The sequence below is a fragment of the Nyctibius grandis genome, chromosome 1 (genome assembly GCF_013368605.1).
Source record: "Nyctibius grandis isolate bNycGra1 chromosome 1, bNycGra1.pri, whole genome shotgun sequence".
Classification (NCBI taxonomy): Eukaryota; Metazoa; Chordata; class Aves; order Nyctibiiformes; family Nyctibiidae; genus Nyctibius; species Nyctibius grandis.
Window position 1 is genome coordinate 79,923,701 of NC_090658.1, and position 18,075 is coordinate 79,941,775.

At 37.5% G+C, this 18,075-nt stretch overlaps 1 protein-coding gene across 1 annotated transcript in view; it reads left to right on the top strand.

Moving 5' to 3' along the window:
* SEC63 (SEC63 homolog, protein translocation regulator) overlaps positions 1–18,075 on the top strand; it is a 63,005-nt gene that overhangs the window by 16,616 nt on the left and 28,314 nt on the right. Inside the window, exons 2-7 of the mRNA XM_068409504.1 lie at positions 3,784–3,883; positions 4,744–4,858; positions 8,575–8,687; positions 11,304–11,365; positions 14,944–15,002; positions 15,744–15,794. Coding sequence (XP_068265605.1) covers positions 3,784–3,883; positions 4,744–4,858; positions 8,575–8,687; positions 11,304–11,365; positions 14,944–15,002; positions 15,744–15,794 — 500 coding nt within the window. The remainder of the gene's footprint in view (positions 1–3,783; positions 3,884–4,743; positions 4,859–8,574; positions 8,688–11,303; positions 11,366–14,943; positions 15,003–15,743; positions 15,795–18,075) is intronic.

The following is an 18,075-nucleotide window of genomic DNA, read 5'->3' on the forward strand; positions in this document are numbered from 1 at the left end:
CGACAATATTTGAAGTGAGTGATTTATGCTTAACATAAGCACGTGTGTGTTCTGTGAGGCTTGTGATGCCTGATTTGTTCAAGTGTCACTGCTGACTTTTTCATAAAAGCATCACACTATGGCTCATAGTTGTCCAGTGACCGTTTAAAACCCTCAGAACATTTTCCTCCTTGTTTCTGTAGCAAAGCTCTTTAGTTCTCAGAACTTAAATGTCTGTCTAGTCTTCAATGCCATCAGCTTTTGTTGAAATCCCAGTTCTATGTGCTGGTAATGTCTCTTAGTTTTGCATTAAAAAAATGTAGTTTAATTTAAAGTAATAATTAGCTCACTTCTAGTTGTGGTGGATCCAATTCTGAACCAATAGAGATCTCCCACAATTTTTGTCTTAAAAGAAAAAACAATTGCAAAGAGGAAATGACAAATTAATTTGCATTCTATCAGTAGGGAGTAAGTGTTGCATTTTAGCCCTGTTTTCATTGTCTTATGAATTTTTCCTTCACAGTGCTTTCTAAAGCCTTACACAAGTGAAACTAAGTGGGCTGTTGCTTAACCAAATATTAGTCATATCCTTTTTGTTTAGAAATTTTCATGTTTAGTACCTGTTTTAGGTATGCGAACAATCTTTGCACGTCAGGAGAACCACCAAATACTTGCATAGTTTATCTGTTGCACAAAATTGTGAGACAAGTTTTGAAGCCCTGCAAGAGTTGGATCAGATGCAAGGGACTGAATTATCCTCCCTTATCTCCATCTCTCCCTCTTTGGGGGTGATGGGGCTACTAATCTGATCTTCTCAAGGAATCCCATCAAGCTGTTTAATGTCATATTGAGTTTTGGAGAAGATATACTTTATAGAATTAAGTAGTTCAGAATAAGCTGATATACTTTTTCTGGTTCTGGTACGTTGCCTCTGCAAGCTTTAATCTGCTTTACTAGTTTGTGGGTGGCCAGGTATCATCTATGTTCCCACTCTATTTCTCTGCCAAATCAGCCAGAGTTTGAAGTACCATCCTGTGCTCTCATCTGATCCGAGTTAAATCTGACCTCGTGGTTGATCCCTTGCACAATATTGGCATTTATGGTCGTGTTTCTCTGGCCTCAGATAGTTTGGTGACTGCAAATTGAAGTTCTAGATGTTTCAGCTGGATTGCATCCTTGCTTAGAAATTCAAGTAGATCACTGAGCACCATATCCCACCCCCCCAATATCTTTAGAATAACTAGACAGAGGTCGTCACTGTGTTCCACAATCACCTTTTAGAAATTTGCCAAAGATGGTTTCCATGTATCATAACTGCTATTTTAGTTGAGATGAGGATAGCCTTTTATGAGGACATAACCCGGTGGATAGATGATGGTAAAGCTGTGGATGTGGTCTATCTTGATTTCAGTAAAGCATTTGACACAGTCTCCCACAGCATCCTCGCAGCTAAACTGAGGAAGTGTGGTCTGGATGATCAAGTAGTGAGGTGGCTTGTGAACTGGCTGAAGGAAAGAAGCCAGAGAGTGGTGGTCAATGGGACAGAGTCTAGTTGGAGTCCTGTATCTAGTGGAGTCCCTCAAGGGTTGGTACTGGGACCAGTACTACTCAATATATTCCTTAATGACTTGGATGAGGGAATAGAGTGCACTGTCAGCAAGTTCGCTGATGACACAAAACGGGGAGGAGTGGCTGACACACCAGAAGGCCGTGCTGCCATTCAGAGAGACCTGGACAGGCTGGAGAGTTGGGTGGGGAGTAATTTAATGAAATATAACAAGGGCAAGTGTAGAGTCCTGCATCTGGGCAAGAACAACCCCATGTACCAGTACAAGTTGGGGACAGAGCTGTTGGAGAGCAGCGTAGGGGAAAGGGACCTGGGGGTCCTAGTGGACAGCAGGATGACCATGAGCCAGCAGTATGCCCTTGTGGTCAAGAAGGCCAATGGCATCCTGGGGTGTATTAGAAGGGGTGTGGTAGGTCAAGAGAGGTTCTCCTCCTCCTCCTCCCTACCCTGGTGAGGTCATACCTGGAATATTGTGTCCAGTTCTGGGCCCCTCAGTTCAAGAAGGACAGGGAACTGCTAGAGAGAGTCCAGCGCAGAGCCACGAAGATGATTAAGGGAGTGGAACATCTCCCTTATGAGGAGAGGCTGAGGGAGCTGGGTCTCTTTAGCTTGGAGAAGAGGAGACTGAGGGGTGACCTCATTAATGTTTATAAATATGTAAAGGGCAAGTGTCAAGAGGATGGAGCCAGGCTCTTCTCAGTGACATCCCTTGACAGGACAAGGGGCAACGGGTGCAAGCTGGAACACAGGAGGTTCCACATAAATATGAGGAAAAACTTCTTTACGGTGAGGGTGACCGAACACTGGAACAGGCTGCCCAGAGAGGTTGTGGAGTCTCCTTCTCTGGAGACATACAAAACCCGCCTGGACGCGTTCCTGTGTGACATGATCTAGGTAATCCTGCTCCAGCAGGGGGATTGGACTAGATGATCTTTCGAGGTCCCTTCCAGTCCCTAACTTTCTGTGATTCTCTGATCACCTTGTTAAAAGTGCAACATTGAGCTTTAAGACTTTCAAAGATGTGATTGACATGTGCTTTGGATCAAAGTTGTTAATATAACTCCTGCATTTAGATAATTCACAAACTTTTAAATTCACAAATTTAGTCACTTTATTCACCAGCAATATCTAAAAGTATTGAGACAGGATGAATTTTTTTTCTCTTAATTCTTTCTCATTTAGTCTGAAAAGAGCCAAGTGGTCTTATTCTTTTGCAGGTAAGGTAAGGTAATTACAGTGACCTCCTCACTTCAGAAGTGTTGCAGGTCAGACTATATAGTTTATGGACAGACAAGTTACTTAAAAGGTAAACAGGATTGAAGTCACTTTATAACATATAGTTTCAGTGCTTACAGAAATTCTGTACAAGCTATTTACTTTCCACCACGCTTTTCTTAGCATAAAAGACTTCTTTGACCAAGACTAAGTTGGTCTTGATTAACTCTGAAATACAACTAAAACTCTCTTAACAGAGAGAGCTTCCGTGCCATGTCATGGTGATGTTTACAGTATAAATACAATTTCCTTCCAGCCCCATCCTGTCCTGAAAGGACACGGGAGGAAATCTTCTTGGCTGGTTTGTTGTTAATGCGTATACTCTATTTCCAAGGGCTTGTATTACTGAGCTACATGGCTTACAAATAGCTGTTATCTTACTCTTCCTTCCTTTTCCTCCTCAACAGGAAAAACCTAAATGAAGGCAAATTACGTAAAGCAGATGTTGCGGAGGAAGGTGCATCATATTTTGAATGGAGGAAGTACCTGTTGCTATAGCTGCACTCTTTAGTTGTATACAAACACCGTTTTGCATGTAGGTTAGGTTTTTGGGGGGTTGTTTGCTTGCTTTTTTTTCCTGCACACAGTAGCTGACATATTGAAGTGAGAGTCTTGTTGGAGCTGAGTATAAAACGGCAGAAGTAAAATTTACAGGTGCACATTAGCCAGGCAAAGGCTGGGTTCACAAGTGTTTCTGGGTTCACAATGGTTGCTATGTGGCATGTGGAAAATGCAATGTATTCATTTCAGACAGTGGAGAATAATCTGACCCACTTCTTATGTTTATGGATGTGCAGTATCACTTAAATGGGTAAAAAACATTCTTTCTTCCAATATTGCTGTACCTTTTTTTTAGTCCTCCAACTGACCTTGTACTACCTACTCCAGGATGAAGCGAGCACGTTTGTCATTCTGCTTTTTGTCAGATTGGTTAATCACAATCTTTCTCTTTGTTTTTATAGAGCAAATTCGATTAAAGAATATAAGAAATGTGTATGGAAGATGCTTGTGGTATCGTTTGCGACTGTTAAAACCACAACAAAACATAATTCCTACAGTGAAGTAAGTACGTTTCATTTGCATGACTTTACATTAAAGCAATTCCTACATTTTTTTTATAAAAATACTTTTTTTTTGGTATTCAAAGCAGCTGGAATTAGTTACATAATAATGGTTTTTGTGTCACAGAAGAGACGCTTGCAGTCTGCCATATTTGAATAATTAATGGTTAATCGTTATTATCTAGTAGGGTTTGAAATCAAGATGGATGCTGTTTGTCCTTTATAAAATACATGCCAAATGAAACCAGTGAACCTCAGCACTAATAAATCAGTAAACAATGCATTTATTCCAAGAAATAATCCTCCCTCACTGAAATTAGTGGTGCTAGCAATGTCTTTTGATTTAAATATTTACTATGTAAACACATACGTTCAAGTATACAAGAGTAATAACCTGTGTGTTTAACGATGATGGTTTTATATCCTTCAGTTCTTTGTTTATTATTCCCACCCTCAAAATATTTCCCTGTCTGTTATGCATCTGTTTCAGCTTTTTGTTTTTTTTAGCATTGACTTTGTCTAGGATAAGGTTAAAGTCATCCTTATGCAATAGTATTGCCTATTTCTAACCTGCTGAGCACACACAGTTAAAGAATGGAAAGAGTCCATTGACAGTGAGTTGCCTGTGTTTAGAAAAAAAAAAAAAAAAGAGAAAAGAAATTAATTAGAAGTCAGAGCAGCTTGTCTCATCTGTGTCAAAGATGGTGATGTAACTGAAATACTTTAAAATAGCTTTAATGTTTTTTGCTATTTTAATATTGTGTCTTGAAGGCTGATATCAAATGGCTTCTTATGTTACTTGTAGAATTATACTAGAGCTTAGTGGATTTGTACATTTAAAAAAGTCTTTCTTCCAAACAGGAAAATAGTCCTCCTTGCTGGCTGGGCATTGTTTTTGTTTCTTGCATACAAAGTTTCCAAAACGGACCGAGAGTATCAAGAGTACAACCCTTACGAGGTTTTACATTTGGATCCTGTAAGTAATAGCATCTTTCACTAGTCTGTAGTACTGTGACTGTATATTCTATGTCTAGATGTCCAATTTAAGACTTATTTTTAAACAAAGTTAACTTTAGTGAATGTATATGGCTTTGTTCTTTTTTGGCATCTGAAAGTTGCTGCTGCTTATTGTAAGGTCATTTGTTAGATATTCATTGTCTATATCTGTACTAATTTATAACTTCTGTGTCTAACTCCTTCAAAATTCTAATGACTTTCTTAATATAGTGAGGTGGATTTTTTTAATCTGTTTTGAATCTTACTGTGATGCTGTTTTCCTCGCTTGGTACAGGAAAAAAACATTCTGTCTCTTATACTCTGTGAAAAACCTCTCAATAGCCATTTTTAGGGATGTTGCTGAATAAACTATAAGCAAGAATGAGGATTCATTTGATTTATAGTTGTTGTATGGCAATGTTTCTCTAGTAAATGAAAAGTTTCGCTAAAGGGTGTTGGTGATGCACATTTTGATGTGGTAAAGGTTACCTTGAATCTCAGTTGCATCTGTGAATGCAAACAACAAATTCTAAGTAGTGATACCAGCCAATTGGTTTATTAAACTGGAAAAAAAAAGGCGTAGTCTTTATCTAGAAAACAGATGTAGTGCTTTATTTATATTGAAGGTCTGATTCAAAATGGATATGAAAAGTTATATATCATGAGGAGACAAATAGACCTTCTGGACATCTCTTAAACTCTTTACTTAGTCCTGTCAAACTCTTTTCTTCATCTTAACCAGAACATTTCAAGCAAATTATCTGCTTATGGTAATTATTTCCTGATACAAAGCTCCTCTTTCGAATAACAGTAGAATCATCTTTTCAGTTCAGAAGTGTGAGATATGTTTTACTCTCCAGTCTGAGGAAATACACTGTGGATACAGCTCAACGCAAGAATATGGAAGAACTTTGAATGTACCCGTTTTGATTAAACGATGTATATTGTTAGTGTGGGAGAGCTTAATGTGTATATGAACATTAACAAATACATCGCTTGCCGTTAGTGATGTGGCTTGTGAGCATAAGATAGGCCTTGCTGGTACTGCTTTTCTATGCTAAGCAAGCCATTACAGCAGGTAAGTAGAGTCCAGCCTGTTTCTAGCTAGACAGGTAGAACAAGACCTGCCTGTCATTTGTGGAGGTAAGCTATGTAAATTCAACCTCTGCTCAGTTCCTCTGTGAATGACTGATTGCTCTCTTGCGTTATCTCACTGATGCACAGGAACAAGATAAATTTTTACTATTGAATGGTATCTGTTGGAACAGTGCAGTTTAAATGTTCGTGTATCTGGGTTAACTTTGGTTAAACAAATGAGGCTAGGGATTAGGTAATCGGAGGATTTCCTTTTGTCATCTTTGGCAAATTTCTGCAAGTAGCAGCCCTGAGGGGGAAAAAAGTGTGTATGTAGTTAATTGTAACTTAATATTTATTAATGAAAACTTGTATGCATGCTCAAGACACATGCAACTTATCCAAGCAAAGAAACCAATACTGGAATGCTTTGAGAACTGATAGATGGATGGAGCATATTGTCATAAGGACAAGTTGAATTAAAGCCAGAGATGTTACAGGGGAGATGAAGAGATGGGTGTGAAGGTAGATCAGTTGAAGCAGGGCTCGAAATAGAGTCCAAGATTCCAGAGCATGTTTGTTTTTTGTATTTCTGTGCTATCGGAGGATGTCTGTTAAATCCCTTTGAAAAACTTGTAGTTCAGACAAAATGAAAGTTAACAGCTTTCTTCTGTTACCATTCAAGTGGAACCTTTAGAGTTGTTGTCAGCCCTGCTGATACTGAAGTGATACAGATGTCGATACAGATGTTGAAGTGTTGTTAGATAATGGAAATGTTGCTGTTAAATAAAAACAAACCCCCTCAAACTTAAAAAAAAAAAAGGGGGGGGAGGGTTTGCAGACAAGCACTTGAAAGTTTTGGAACACGGTAATTCTTTTGCCTACTTGTATTCATACTGTGGCCAAGATTTTTTTTTTTTTTTTAAATCTTGCGTTAGCGTATCAGCTTATAAGAGGCTTTTTTCTCCAGAGGAGAACTTGTGGTTCTGGACAAAGTCCAGACAACGTACATACACCTTATTTTATATAAAATATCAGCACTTTTTTTTTGAACATACACTAGCTCCTTTTGGAGCACATCACTTAAATTCACTAACACATACGGCACTCAGATAGTATTACTGATTTATTGAATAAGTGTCCTTACTCTCATTTTACAGGTAGGATCCAAGGCAGAAAGATGAAGCTCAAAACTGATTATAATTTTGGATTCTTTAAGACAATCAGAACCTTATTTTTTTTTTTGTAAGTAGTTAATATAGGTAAGCTCTGTGTTCCAAGCAGAGTGCTGACTGATACCAACTGTCCTAGGCTGCTAATAATTTCTGTAAGTCAGGCCTAACCTCTGTTAGCCTAGCTTTTGAAAATGAGGAGAAAGCAATTAATGATAGATGCGCAAAATTTGTCATCAGCTTATCAGGGATCCCGTGCACCCTCTGTGGCAGAGAGAAAAAATGAGGATTTTTTTTTTTTATGGGCAGCATTCATGTGAGCCATGAAAACCCACCTCTTCTTCAGCAACCTGATTTTTTTTTTTTTCCCCGCTTTCCATGAATGCTCTCTGGCATTCTTCATCTAGTCTTGCAATGGCTGTTTTTACTTGAAGTCTAATTTATTATGGAGTAAATTCATCCTGTGCATTAAATGAGGCAGGCATGCTGTTGAAAAATAGTGCTGGAAAGTGATAGACATATTGTATAAAGAGAGATAAAATAACAGCAAATGAAGCCTCGGGGTAGTTTAATTTCTGGTTTAAATTTATCGAAATAGTGCAATCATCTTTAAATAACTTCTTGTGTGTTTATTAGGCAGTGAAGGTCAGCATGCTGGCCTCCCTTCCACAAAATGTCGAAAAGTCCTATGGTAATGGTTCTGTGAAACTTAATAGCTTACTAGAAAAACTTTATCTGCACTTACTATAAAGTTTTGTGGGGTTTCTTGAGTGAAGTTCACGGTCCAACCTGAAAGTTGATGCACAAGGGGTTGTGTTGGAGGCATTTAACAATGTGCTGTGGTAGAATAAAAATTGATCTCTTTCTCAGGAATAGGTGATGTATTCCCTTTGTTCAAGGAATTTGAAATAATTTATGGGTAGGATGATTCTAGTCAAAGGCATTCTTAAGCAGCACAGCAATCCACTGTTCCTGGTGACTGACAGATTTATTTCTGCCTGCAAGTTAAAAGTGAAGCATTACACTTGATCTATGAACTCTTGCTTAAATAGAAGAATATTGCAAGTGAGAATTCCTCATATTCATTAATATGTTTAGGAAAAGATAACATTTGTCAAACAGATAAGGCAGCCTTACATTTTTTTTTTCTATGGATGGATAAGCAAGGTAATCCAGGAAGAAAATGATACCCAGCCATCTGAATGTCTTTTTGTTAGACTATGGCTTCTAACTTGTTTAAAAAATATAATGGTTATAAAAATGTTGTTAGAAAAATATTCATGTTTTGATGAAATGCATGTGTAGTTTTGTGATCATATCATATTAGAACATAATTCTTTAGTTCAATGAATGGTGCAGAGAAATATTGTACAATGTGCTTTAGAATATAGGTATAGAAGAATAGATTTAATTTAAGATATTTATTAATAACTCAACTTTCCTTTTTAAGGGAGCAAGTATATCGGAAATTAAGAAACAATACCGTGCACTATCGCTAAAATACCATCCAGATAAAGGAGGAGATGAAGTTATGTTCATGAGGATTGCTAAGGCCTATGCAGCGTAAGTTTCTTTTTTGCCTACCAAAAATGGGAACTTGATATTATGGGGAGGGAAACCTCTAAGGTAATAGCAGGGGTGACCTAAGCAGCCAGGAAAAATGTGTTCGGATAGGTAACGAAAGTCAGGACGTGTCTCGGTTCAGTGCGTACTTGTTCTTTACAAGTTAGGAAGGATCACTTAATTGTTTAGCAACTGTCAGAATACTGCAAGGTGTTAGGTCTTTGTGTTAAACTTCCATGTCAGCTAGGAAAAGTGTTTCCAGTGCGATACCTATTAAATCTCAAAGATGACATGTCAAGAACAGAAGGAGTGTTGCAATTTTTAACCAGCCAACCCTGTTGCAGCAATTCTGAAGTGTTGCTTAGAAAATAAATATACTGTTCGTTTTGCTTGGTGATAAAGCCAAAGAGCAAGAGACAGTATTTTAACTCTGTTCCCATCTAGCGACAAAGATGTTTCATTCTGGTTCTGACTCAGTTTTCTCTCAGCTCCCCCACATCCCTTTTCATTTGTGCTTGCCTTGCAGTCCTGATTTTTCACTCGGTGACTTTCATATTACCTGTGTAGTTCTTAAAAGCTGAATCCTCAAATCCTCTTTTCCTCCAGAGTATTTTTTGGCCTTATCTCTGCTTATAGCTTTTTTTTTTTTTTTAATCTGAGAGATGATGTCTAATATTAGAATTAGGTATAAAGGAAATCCCTTTTTATTGAATTTTTCTGTAATCAAGATGTGGGTTTGGTTTTTGTAGTGCTCTTCACACACGGAATGTTAATACAGCTTTATATTCTTTTCTGCTCTAAATGATCATCTGTCAGAATTCAATACGCTATGACCAGGTTCTTTTTGGTATTCCACGTGTGGAGCATATAATGTTTAGTATCAAATTTGCTTATCTGAAGATAGTTGATGTTACATGGGTTTTCTGATTTAGTGGAGTGATACATTTGTATTGTGTGTTTAGTATATTTTGTAAGCTAGACTTAGCAAATTTCAATACACAGTTCCATCATGATACCAACGTGATTCCCATTACTGGTCTCTCTAATAACTCACTGTCACGACGCTGGGCATACCCAGGTGCTCGGAAGGCATGTGTGGGTTGAAGCCAGCTCAAGCCTGTTTTTCTCTTCAAAATTCTTTTGCTAGTTGTCTAGTTTTTATACTCTATGTTAGGCTGAGCTCTCGTAAACTTGGAGACATTCATCCTTTTTTAATGAACTCAGGGAGAAATGATTATGCTACTAGTTGATCTGCTCAACTGTTGATAGGTCTTTATCTAAAACAAAGGCCACCTTCTGGTCCCCTTTGTGTTGAGACACAGCCAGCTTCTTTGCAACAGCTGTAGTGAGTCACTGTGGTCAGTCTAAGCTTCTCAACACATCGCCCTTGCCCATCCCCTCTGAGCCTTCTTCCATTGTAGGGGTTTATTGGGTCAGCCACATCATCTGAGAACCTAGCAAGTTGGTGATTTCTGCTTTTAAGTCAGTTGTGTATGTGGTTGACCTTACTGACTGTTTTCAGAGTCCTGTTTGGGATGAGGTGAGAAGGAGAACCAACACCATGCTCACGTGAGCAGTTTTGAAATCATCCTTTCTGCTTAAACACATCTTCATTGCTATGAAAGTCTCTTCAATAGGATATTCTGGTATTGCTTTCTGAACTCCTGAAACATCTTGCTGCATTGCTTTACAAGCTAGCATTCAAATGCTTGGTAATACAGTTTGATACTCAAACGCTGGTGCAAGGGCTGTGGCAGAGGCATATCTTGAAGTAAATGACAGTGAAGGTCCTTAGCCATGCTGTCTTGAAAGAATGTAAAAGCTACCCATTCAATGAGTTGCCTAGTTAACAAATGTGAGACTTAGAAATGATCAGGAGATGTCTGACTTGTTCACTGGGTTACTTTTGTGAGACAAAATCTTCTGTGTAGTGAATGCCTCATGTTCTGTTTCCTAAAGCATCATTCTTCCTTCTAGTAACAGGGATTCTGTTTGAGGTGTTATATTATTGCCAAGAAATTGTCATTACAGTATAGGCATAGAAACTGTAAGAGTTAGGAGGTGATGTCTTAATTTATTTCTGTCTCCTTAAATATGAAACTAGGGAGTTCCAGAGGAAAAAACAACCAAACACATGCCGTCAAAGGCTAGGAGTCTAGAATAAGAGAATTAAAAGCCCATATGGACAACTTCTGCTGTATCAACTCATCTTGCACATTCACCTTCCTTCCAAAAAAACCAAAGGTGTTTTCAACCTTTGTTGTCTTTCAAAATTTGCCGTACTGTAACCTGGCATTGAAAAGCGCTCTGTGCTGATGGGTACGCAGTCACTCTCATGAAAGGGAGATGTGATTGTTCCATCTCCTGTATGAGGGTGCACCTTCTGTGTCTGATTTCTTTTGCTGTCAGACTGCTAAAAGAATTCACCTGTGTATCATGAAGGAGCACAGCTGTATTGTTCCATATCAGATTTCATACAAACAGTAACAGAAGCTGTTTAGCTTGCCAAACCATCTCTGAAGGTTAGTATAAATGCCACATTTTAAAGTTTCTGCATATTAATGATTTAGAGAAATTTCTTTACTTCTGTATTAACATCTTTCTTCTTGAAACTAGCTTAACTGATGAAGAATCACGAAAAAATTGGGAAGAATTTGGTAATCCAGATGGACCACAAGGTAACAATTATGAATGACAGAAGTCCTTTAATTTCTGTACATTGAGCTGTGTAATATCTGATCGTTTGAGAAGCACTCAGATCTTAATGTATATAGAATAAGTTTTTCCTATGATTTGAAGCATTATATCTGATCAGTTCTTTGCTTGTGAAACTGGCTCTGGGGTGGTGGTGGGAGGGAAAGGCAGGAAAGAGTTTGCTTTCACGTTTCTCAAACTTAATAGGGGAAAAGAGAATGATATTTTTTAATTCATCAGCTTCAGTAAGTATCTAGGGAGACTTGGCAATATTAAAAGGAGGTATAAGCCAAAAATAGAAAAATACTCATCAAAGTTGTCAATTTTAAACATTTTTTTAGTATTTATGATCAGATACTATAAATGTATAATGAAAAATTAACGACTAGCCATAATGCAATAAACATACTTTGAAGGGATGTACGTGAGTATATGTATGTATTTAAATAAATACTGTATATGCATCTGCCTTCCATTTGCTGGAAGCAGTACTGTTTGAGTGTAGCTCTATGCCACCTCCATCTTGAGGAGTCCTGGTAGATTGTTCCTGGGCAGGTAGCTACATGAAAATAATCCTGATGATGGTGTATTAAAGTCTTACAGTAGATGATCCAAGCTAAACCAATTTAAGACTAAAAGTTAATGGATTTTTTCCCCTCCTATTTGCAGTTGCATGAGTCGCTTTTAAAACATATTTGTGACTGTTGTTTAAGTGGACTAGTTGTGAGGAGGAATATTGTGTACTTCTAGCTGCTTCTGATACTCATTACAAGCTAAAAGGAAACCTGCCATCTGTTAGGACGGACCTCCATAGATCTCTGCTCATTGATGTTCTGCAGTTTGTGGGACTAAGTTATACTATATATCTACATGGAATGAGTTAAGGCCAGCTTGGAAGTAATAAATGGAATTTGTAAATTAATTGTGAAGTTACAGGATGATGTGAGGGAATTCTAGGCTGGAAATTCTTCTTCTGAATTACATCCATCCAACATGGAAAATTGATTTTAAAAGTGGAAAAAAACCCAGCCCCCGAACCAATGTTTCAAAGAAACAGTCTTCCCTCTCCCTTCAAAAAAACAACTGTGCCAACTAAATCATAGTCTAACAAAGGCATTTCTGATGGACTAAGGTGGTGGTTCAAATTCTTGAACCACTGTGTTTTATAGCATAGCAAATTTCTTTCAGCTCCTGCCTTCTCTTGGTTTCCAACCCAGGCAAGTAGGAGGCCTCTGGCCCTCTTGCTGCAAAATACAAATAAGATTGCTTCAGAAATGCTCTTGCAATATCAGCAAAATGGTACTTTAAATTTTGGACTTTATAAGAATGAAGAGCTTTCCTAGGACCTTTCCTGATGCTAAACTGTTTTTTGCATCCACAAGCTACTAACTTAGTGTTGCCAAGGCCTAGTGTCCTTGAACGGACCTGAAGCTATGACTTCAAAAGAAAACTCAGACAAAAGCTGAGAATTTAAAGGCATGAAGATCCTTGTGTGGTTGGCTCAGAGATCACTTTCACAAACTTCAGGGATTCTGGGTTCCCAAAGGGCGAAATGAAACGATTCTTTGGTAGGGCAGCAGTTCGTACTGTGAGTGTGAAGCCTTCTGCTCTTCTGAAACCCTAACTCGGACTACAGTGGAATTGGAGTTCTCTGCTCTGCTTCTAGATCTCTCGTTGTTGCTTCATCTCAAGGGTGGGAAGAAGCCCGAAATTTTCTCTCTCCCATCCTCTATTCTGTAACCTTGTTCCACATTGAAGTGTGAGGAAGTTTCTAATTTAGTAAAATTCATCTTCTCTTCATTTATACACCTGTAGTGTAAAAATCTGTATCCATGCTATATACTCTATTTTTTTAGTTCTGTGTAGTCAAAGAATGGAGACAGTCCCTTATAGAGGTAGATTCTGGGATGAAATGAAGCACATCTGGTGTTAGACATGTCTAACCAGGTTAGATGAGGTACATCCCACCCTCTGTGCCCAGCACAAAGGAACAGCAAGCAGCATTCCTCTCTATCCAACTGAAGAAGCACGGAGGTTAGAGGCAGGCAAACAAGATTTTCTTGGCTTTGGCATGACTTGCTCCTTTACTAAAAGTAAAATACTGAATGTGCAAAATCATTTGAAGAGTGTTTAAAAGCAAGTGAGGGGACCTGGAGACTAAAAAAATAAGCTTTTAATAATGTAAGGCAGTTCTAGTAGACTGTTTCCCCTTGGTATTTGCTAATGCTTCAGCTCAGCAAGCATGGATGGGGGCAAGGAGACTCTCAGACCAGAAGAGAGAGAGAGAGCTTTGCACTGAACTGCTACCGTTCCGGGAACGGTTTGAAGCTACAATCCTAAAGGTCAAAAATATTGTGGGAAACTGAAATTGATACCACCTATAAAAGATGCATTACATTTTTAGTAGTTTCTTCTAAAAATCCATAACCATAAACAGATAGGGAGGTGTCTCCAGACTCTTCTGCAGAGCAGGGCATTTCCTATAACTTAATGTGGTAAATTCACTGGGTGTTAGTCTATTGAACTCCTAAGCTTGAGGTGTGGTCAGATTGGTCAAATGTTTAATTTGAGTCTCAACAAGTAGTAGTTTCCAACTTAACTATATAGAAGTCACGATAGGCTTGTGCATAACAACTGGTTGTCTGAATTGGTGGCTGTCATAAGCTGTTGGAGACAGTATCAGAATAGTATTTAAATATATAGGGGATCCTAGTCTGGACTTCCTTAAGGCAATTGATGCTTGCTAGTACTGAGGAAAGCATGGTTTTTTGGTTTTGTTTTTTTTTAAGCAGGCTCTAGAAATTTGTAAAGTGTGTATTTGTTTTTCTTTTCTTGATTTCCTAGAACTTTGGGATAGGTAGTGTTTGCGAGGTTCAATTTATTACTGCTAAAGTATCTGAAGACAAGCTATTTTATGCTATTCTGTATTCAGATTTGTGTACTGTAGAAGTTAGTTAGAGGATCATGTCTTCTATTTTCTGCAACCTAACTCCTTTTGAATTGAAAAGTGTTCCTTTCTCATTCTTACCAGTCACACAGTGTGTAATTCAAACTGGCAGAGGGTTTTGTTTTTACAATTTACAACTTAGAACACTTTCCTAAACTTAAAAGCTAATAAAAGTTTTTTCCGTAGAATTCATTTGCTCAAACAATTTTCTTGCAGTTCCTGTATTTACTGATCTGTATGTATTTAAACTGCTGAAAACTCAGCAAGGCAAAGCTTGTACATCTTTCCATCTGTGAAATCTTTCTCTCTTTTAAAAAATATATTAATAAATCTTGCATATCTATTTCACTGCAGTATGTTAAGCTAAAATCTTTGGTATTTCAGATGTTGCATTTAAGTCTTGTTATTCTATTGCATACTTGAGTATTTCTAATTTGTTTTTCAGTTTTGCTAAATTTGTTAGAATTTTGCTTATTGATGTGATAAACGAGGGTTTTTTTTGTGGGTTAGTGGTGGTGTTTGTTTTTTGTTTTGTTGTTTGTTTGTTAGACTTAATGTGACTTTAAAACAATTCCTTAATATTTTGTAGTGAATTTCTTTTCTTTTATCCTACAGCTACAAGCTTCGGTATAGCTTTGCCAGCTTGGATTGTGGATCAGAAAAATTCAATTTTGGTGAGTCAACTTAACTTAGCTCAAGATTTTAAGATGAACTTTCAAGCGTTCGCCTTGTGCTTAATATTGCACATTTTAGTCAAAACACGTAGTTAATAATACTTTGGTCCAAGTGTGCATCTTTGAACCAATTTCAGGAGTCAAAAGTGTTAAGAGTAGCTTAAATCTAAGTTTTGAGAGTAAAGTATTAATATGCTTGGAAGGATCTCATTGCAGTAATGATGAGGTTGTACTGTGGTCACCCCTGCTACAAAGTGTGTGTTTGCTGTTGCAAGGAAACACATACAGAACTGTTTGTTTGCTGGATTTCTGTGGTTCCGTTTGGTTTGCTAGTGATGCTGTAATCATACAGTGTCTAAATGTTCTTTCTGTTGCATTTGTTGCTGTAAGGTATTTGGCTTACCCGCTTGATTTCTTTTAATGCGGTAATCATCTCTGTCCGCTGCATCACAGTTTAGCTGCCAACTCTTTTAATTATTAAAGAAACCTTCATGAGAGAATGCTTGGATCATTTAAAAGGTTACTTAAACTAAACTAATACTCCTTATTTAACACTACCAAACTGATAATATTACTTGTAAGTTGTTCTTCAGAAATAATGACAGGTATTACGCAGTGAGCTTGCATTAATTTGTAGTAGGCTTGTGGTAATAGTACTTGACTGTATTCTAGAATAAAGATTAAACAGGAGTGGTATTAAGTAAATTGTCTAATGCACTATGTTTCATAATTTTTCTCTAGGTGTTGCTTGTATATGGATTAGCGTTTATGGTTATTCTTCCAGTTGTTGTGGTAAGTATTATGTAAGTAATATTCTACCCTCCGTAACCAAGCTGTAAACAAAGCTGTCTTAGACATAAGTAGAGTTGCTCATTCTTGCCTTTCATGGAGAGAGAGCGTGAGGAAGCTTTTTTTTTTTTTAAGTGTAGGTGTTTTCTTTCATTATGGAAAAAGTGTAGCTGCTGTAGAGTTTCCAAAAAAATGCAGTTCCATGATAGAGGGCTGTAGGAAAAATACTAGATATCACAAGAATTAGAGACTGAGTTATGTAATTTGTCTTGCACCTTCTGTCATTCATCACATGAAAACTGATGTGATGTGATGAACTCAAGAGTGTATTCAGTAGTGTTACTGTAGAGCCAAGACTGAGATGTCTGTATCTGGTGGTACTAGAAAGATTACTGCAAGGGGAACAGGTTGTTGCTTTGGTTTCTCCTGGCTGCCCTTGTTTTCATAACTTTAATTTTTATTAATCTTCTGTACACCATGAGATGTCTGCCCTTGAGATTTCTTTGTGTGATAAATCAATTGCTAGGTGAGTGGTATTTCAGGGCTCGGGCTTGCCCTACAGTATTGCTTTTGAACAATCACAGTATCCAGTGATTGTACATTTGTGGTATGGCATGAAGAAAGACTCAGAAAATTGACACCCAGAAACCTTCAGCTCTTGGGAAGAAGATTTGCATTTGAGAAGGTGTCCGAGGGTCTTGGCAACTGCTTGCATTTCTCTGTGTGGAGGCTCAGCCAGGCATTATCCCTTCTCTTTGAGAGTCTTTCTGCATAATTGAAGATTCAGTTTAGAAAATTAGATGTGGTGATTTCAACACGTTGTTGAATAAGCCTGAAATCCAGGGTACAATGTCTACATATTTTTTCCATCTTTCCTTTTAGGTTTCAGTTGGTGTCTGTTGATGCTTTTTTGTATACATGTACTTTTAGTGATTTATAGCTAAATAGGTTTATCATAGCTCAAGTGAAAGTAAACATCCTTTCTGTTGTTATGAAGAAATGTCCTGAGCAGAGAAAAAAATAAGCTGCCTCTTCTTGCCCCTATACCAGATGTAGGCTTCTGCGTTCAGACTTGTCACTGTAAATTTCTTTTATAGTCAATGAAGAGGAATAGTAATTTTTATGGAGCAAGTTATTTTATCATTTCATTCTAAAGTAGACATACAAGATGATTCATGCTTTTAATGGGCCTGTTTCTCTTTTATGAATCAATAAAGAAGCTGAAGTTAACTACAGTGTAGTCATCCTATCTCTGAGATAGGCATCTAAAATAAAGTAAGCCTAGTTCCACCCTCTGGATCCAGAACAACAAAAAACCGAAAATACTGATATATAGTTCTTCCTAGACCTCCACTGACCTAAATAATCTTCCATACATGAGGTGAGAGAGACAAGCTGTATCTGCAAAAGCAGTTAGGGCAGCCTTTTTCATGTAGATTTGGGCTGGCTGTAGTTATATTTTTCTTCCAATACCTATACTTGGACAAAAATTTGATAGCTATGGGATTATAATTAAATTTTTCTGCAGAAAAACTTTTTAAGAAGTTGTGTACTATTTTGTGTCAGAGTTCTTCTATTTGTGGAAGAATTAAACCTAATTTATTAAAAAGAAATTAGGTAAATTGCAGAGTTCTTGATGTAGTAGGGGACTTTACACTCTTGCCTATTAAATTAATAATAGTAAGCATCACTTACTACTTTACGACTTGTAAAGTTTATCACAAGTGAAAAGTCACAATAGATTGAGATGTATCTTGGATGTTTTTTCTCATGTTAGTGAGCTTTGCTTACAAGGAGGAGTTTAACGAACAGACTGCAGTTTATAACCCAGCACACCATTTTTCTTAAAATATATTATAGACTACAACTACTGTACAGTGAGTTCCATAATTTGAAGTCACTGGTGTAATGCTAATGAGGGAACTACTGGAGTGTTTCTGAAGGTTTGGAAAACTTTTTCTGTCAACCTGAAGGCATATGGCTTAATTCTGAAAATTTGCAGCAAGGGCACTGTGCCACCTCCAGATTCCCCTTCTGAAAAGCATTTTCTGATTAGGTGACTTAAATTATTTTTTGCAGATTTTCTTATAATGAAAGAAATCTCTTTATTTTGTTCTTGGTTTGGCCTTGGTCTGCCTAAACTGAATTTAATTTGAATGCTGTGTTGCACAGTGAGGAGTTACTATGGATGTAGAAGGCGGTAAATCCAGTGGATTTACTGTTTAATGGATTCTCTAAAACACCACCAAAAATAAACAAAGCAGTGTGTATGCGTGTGCACATG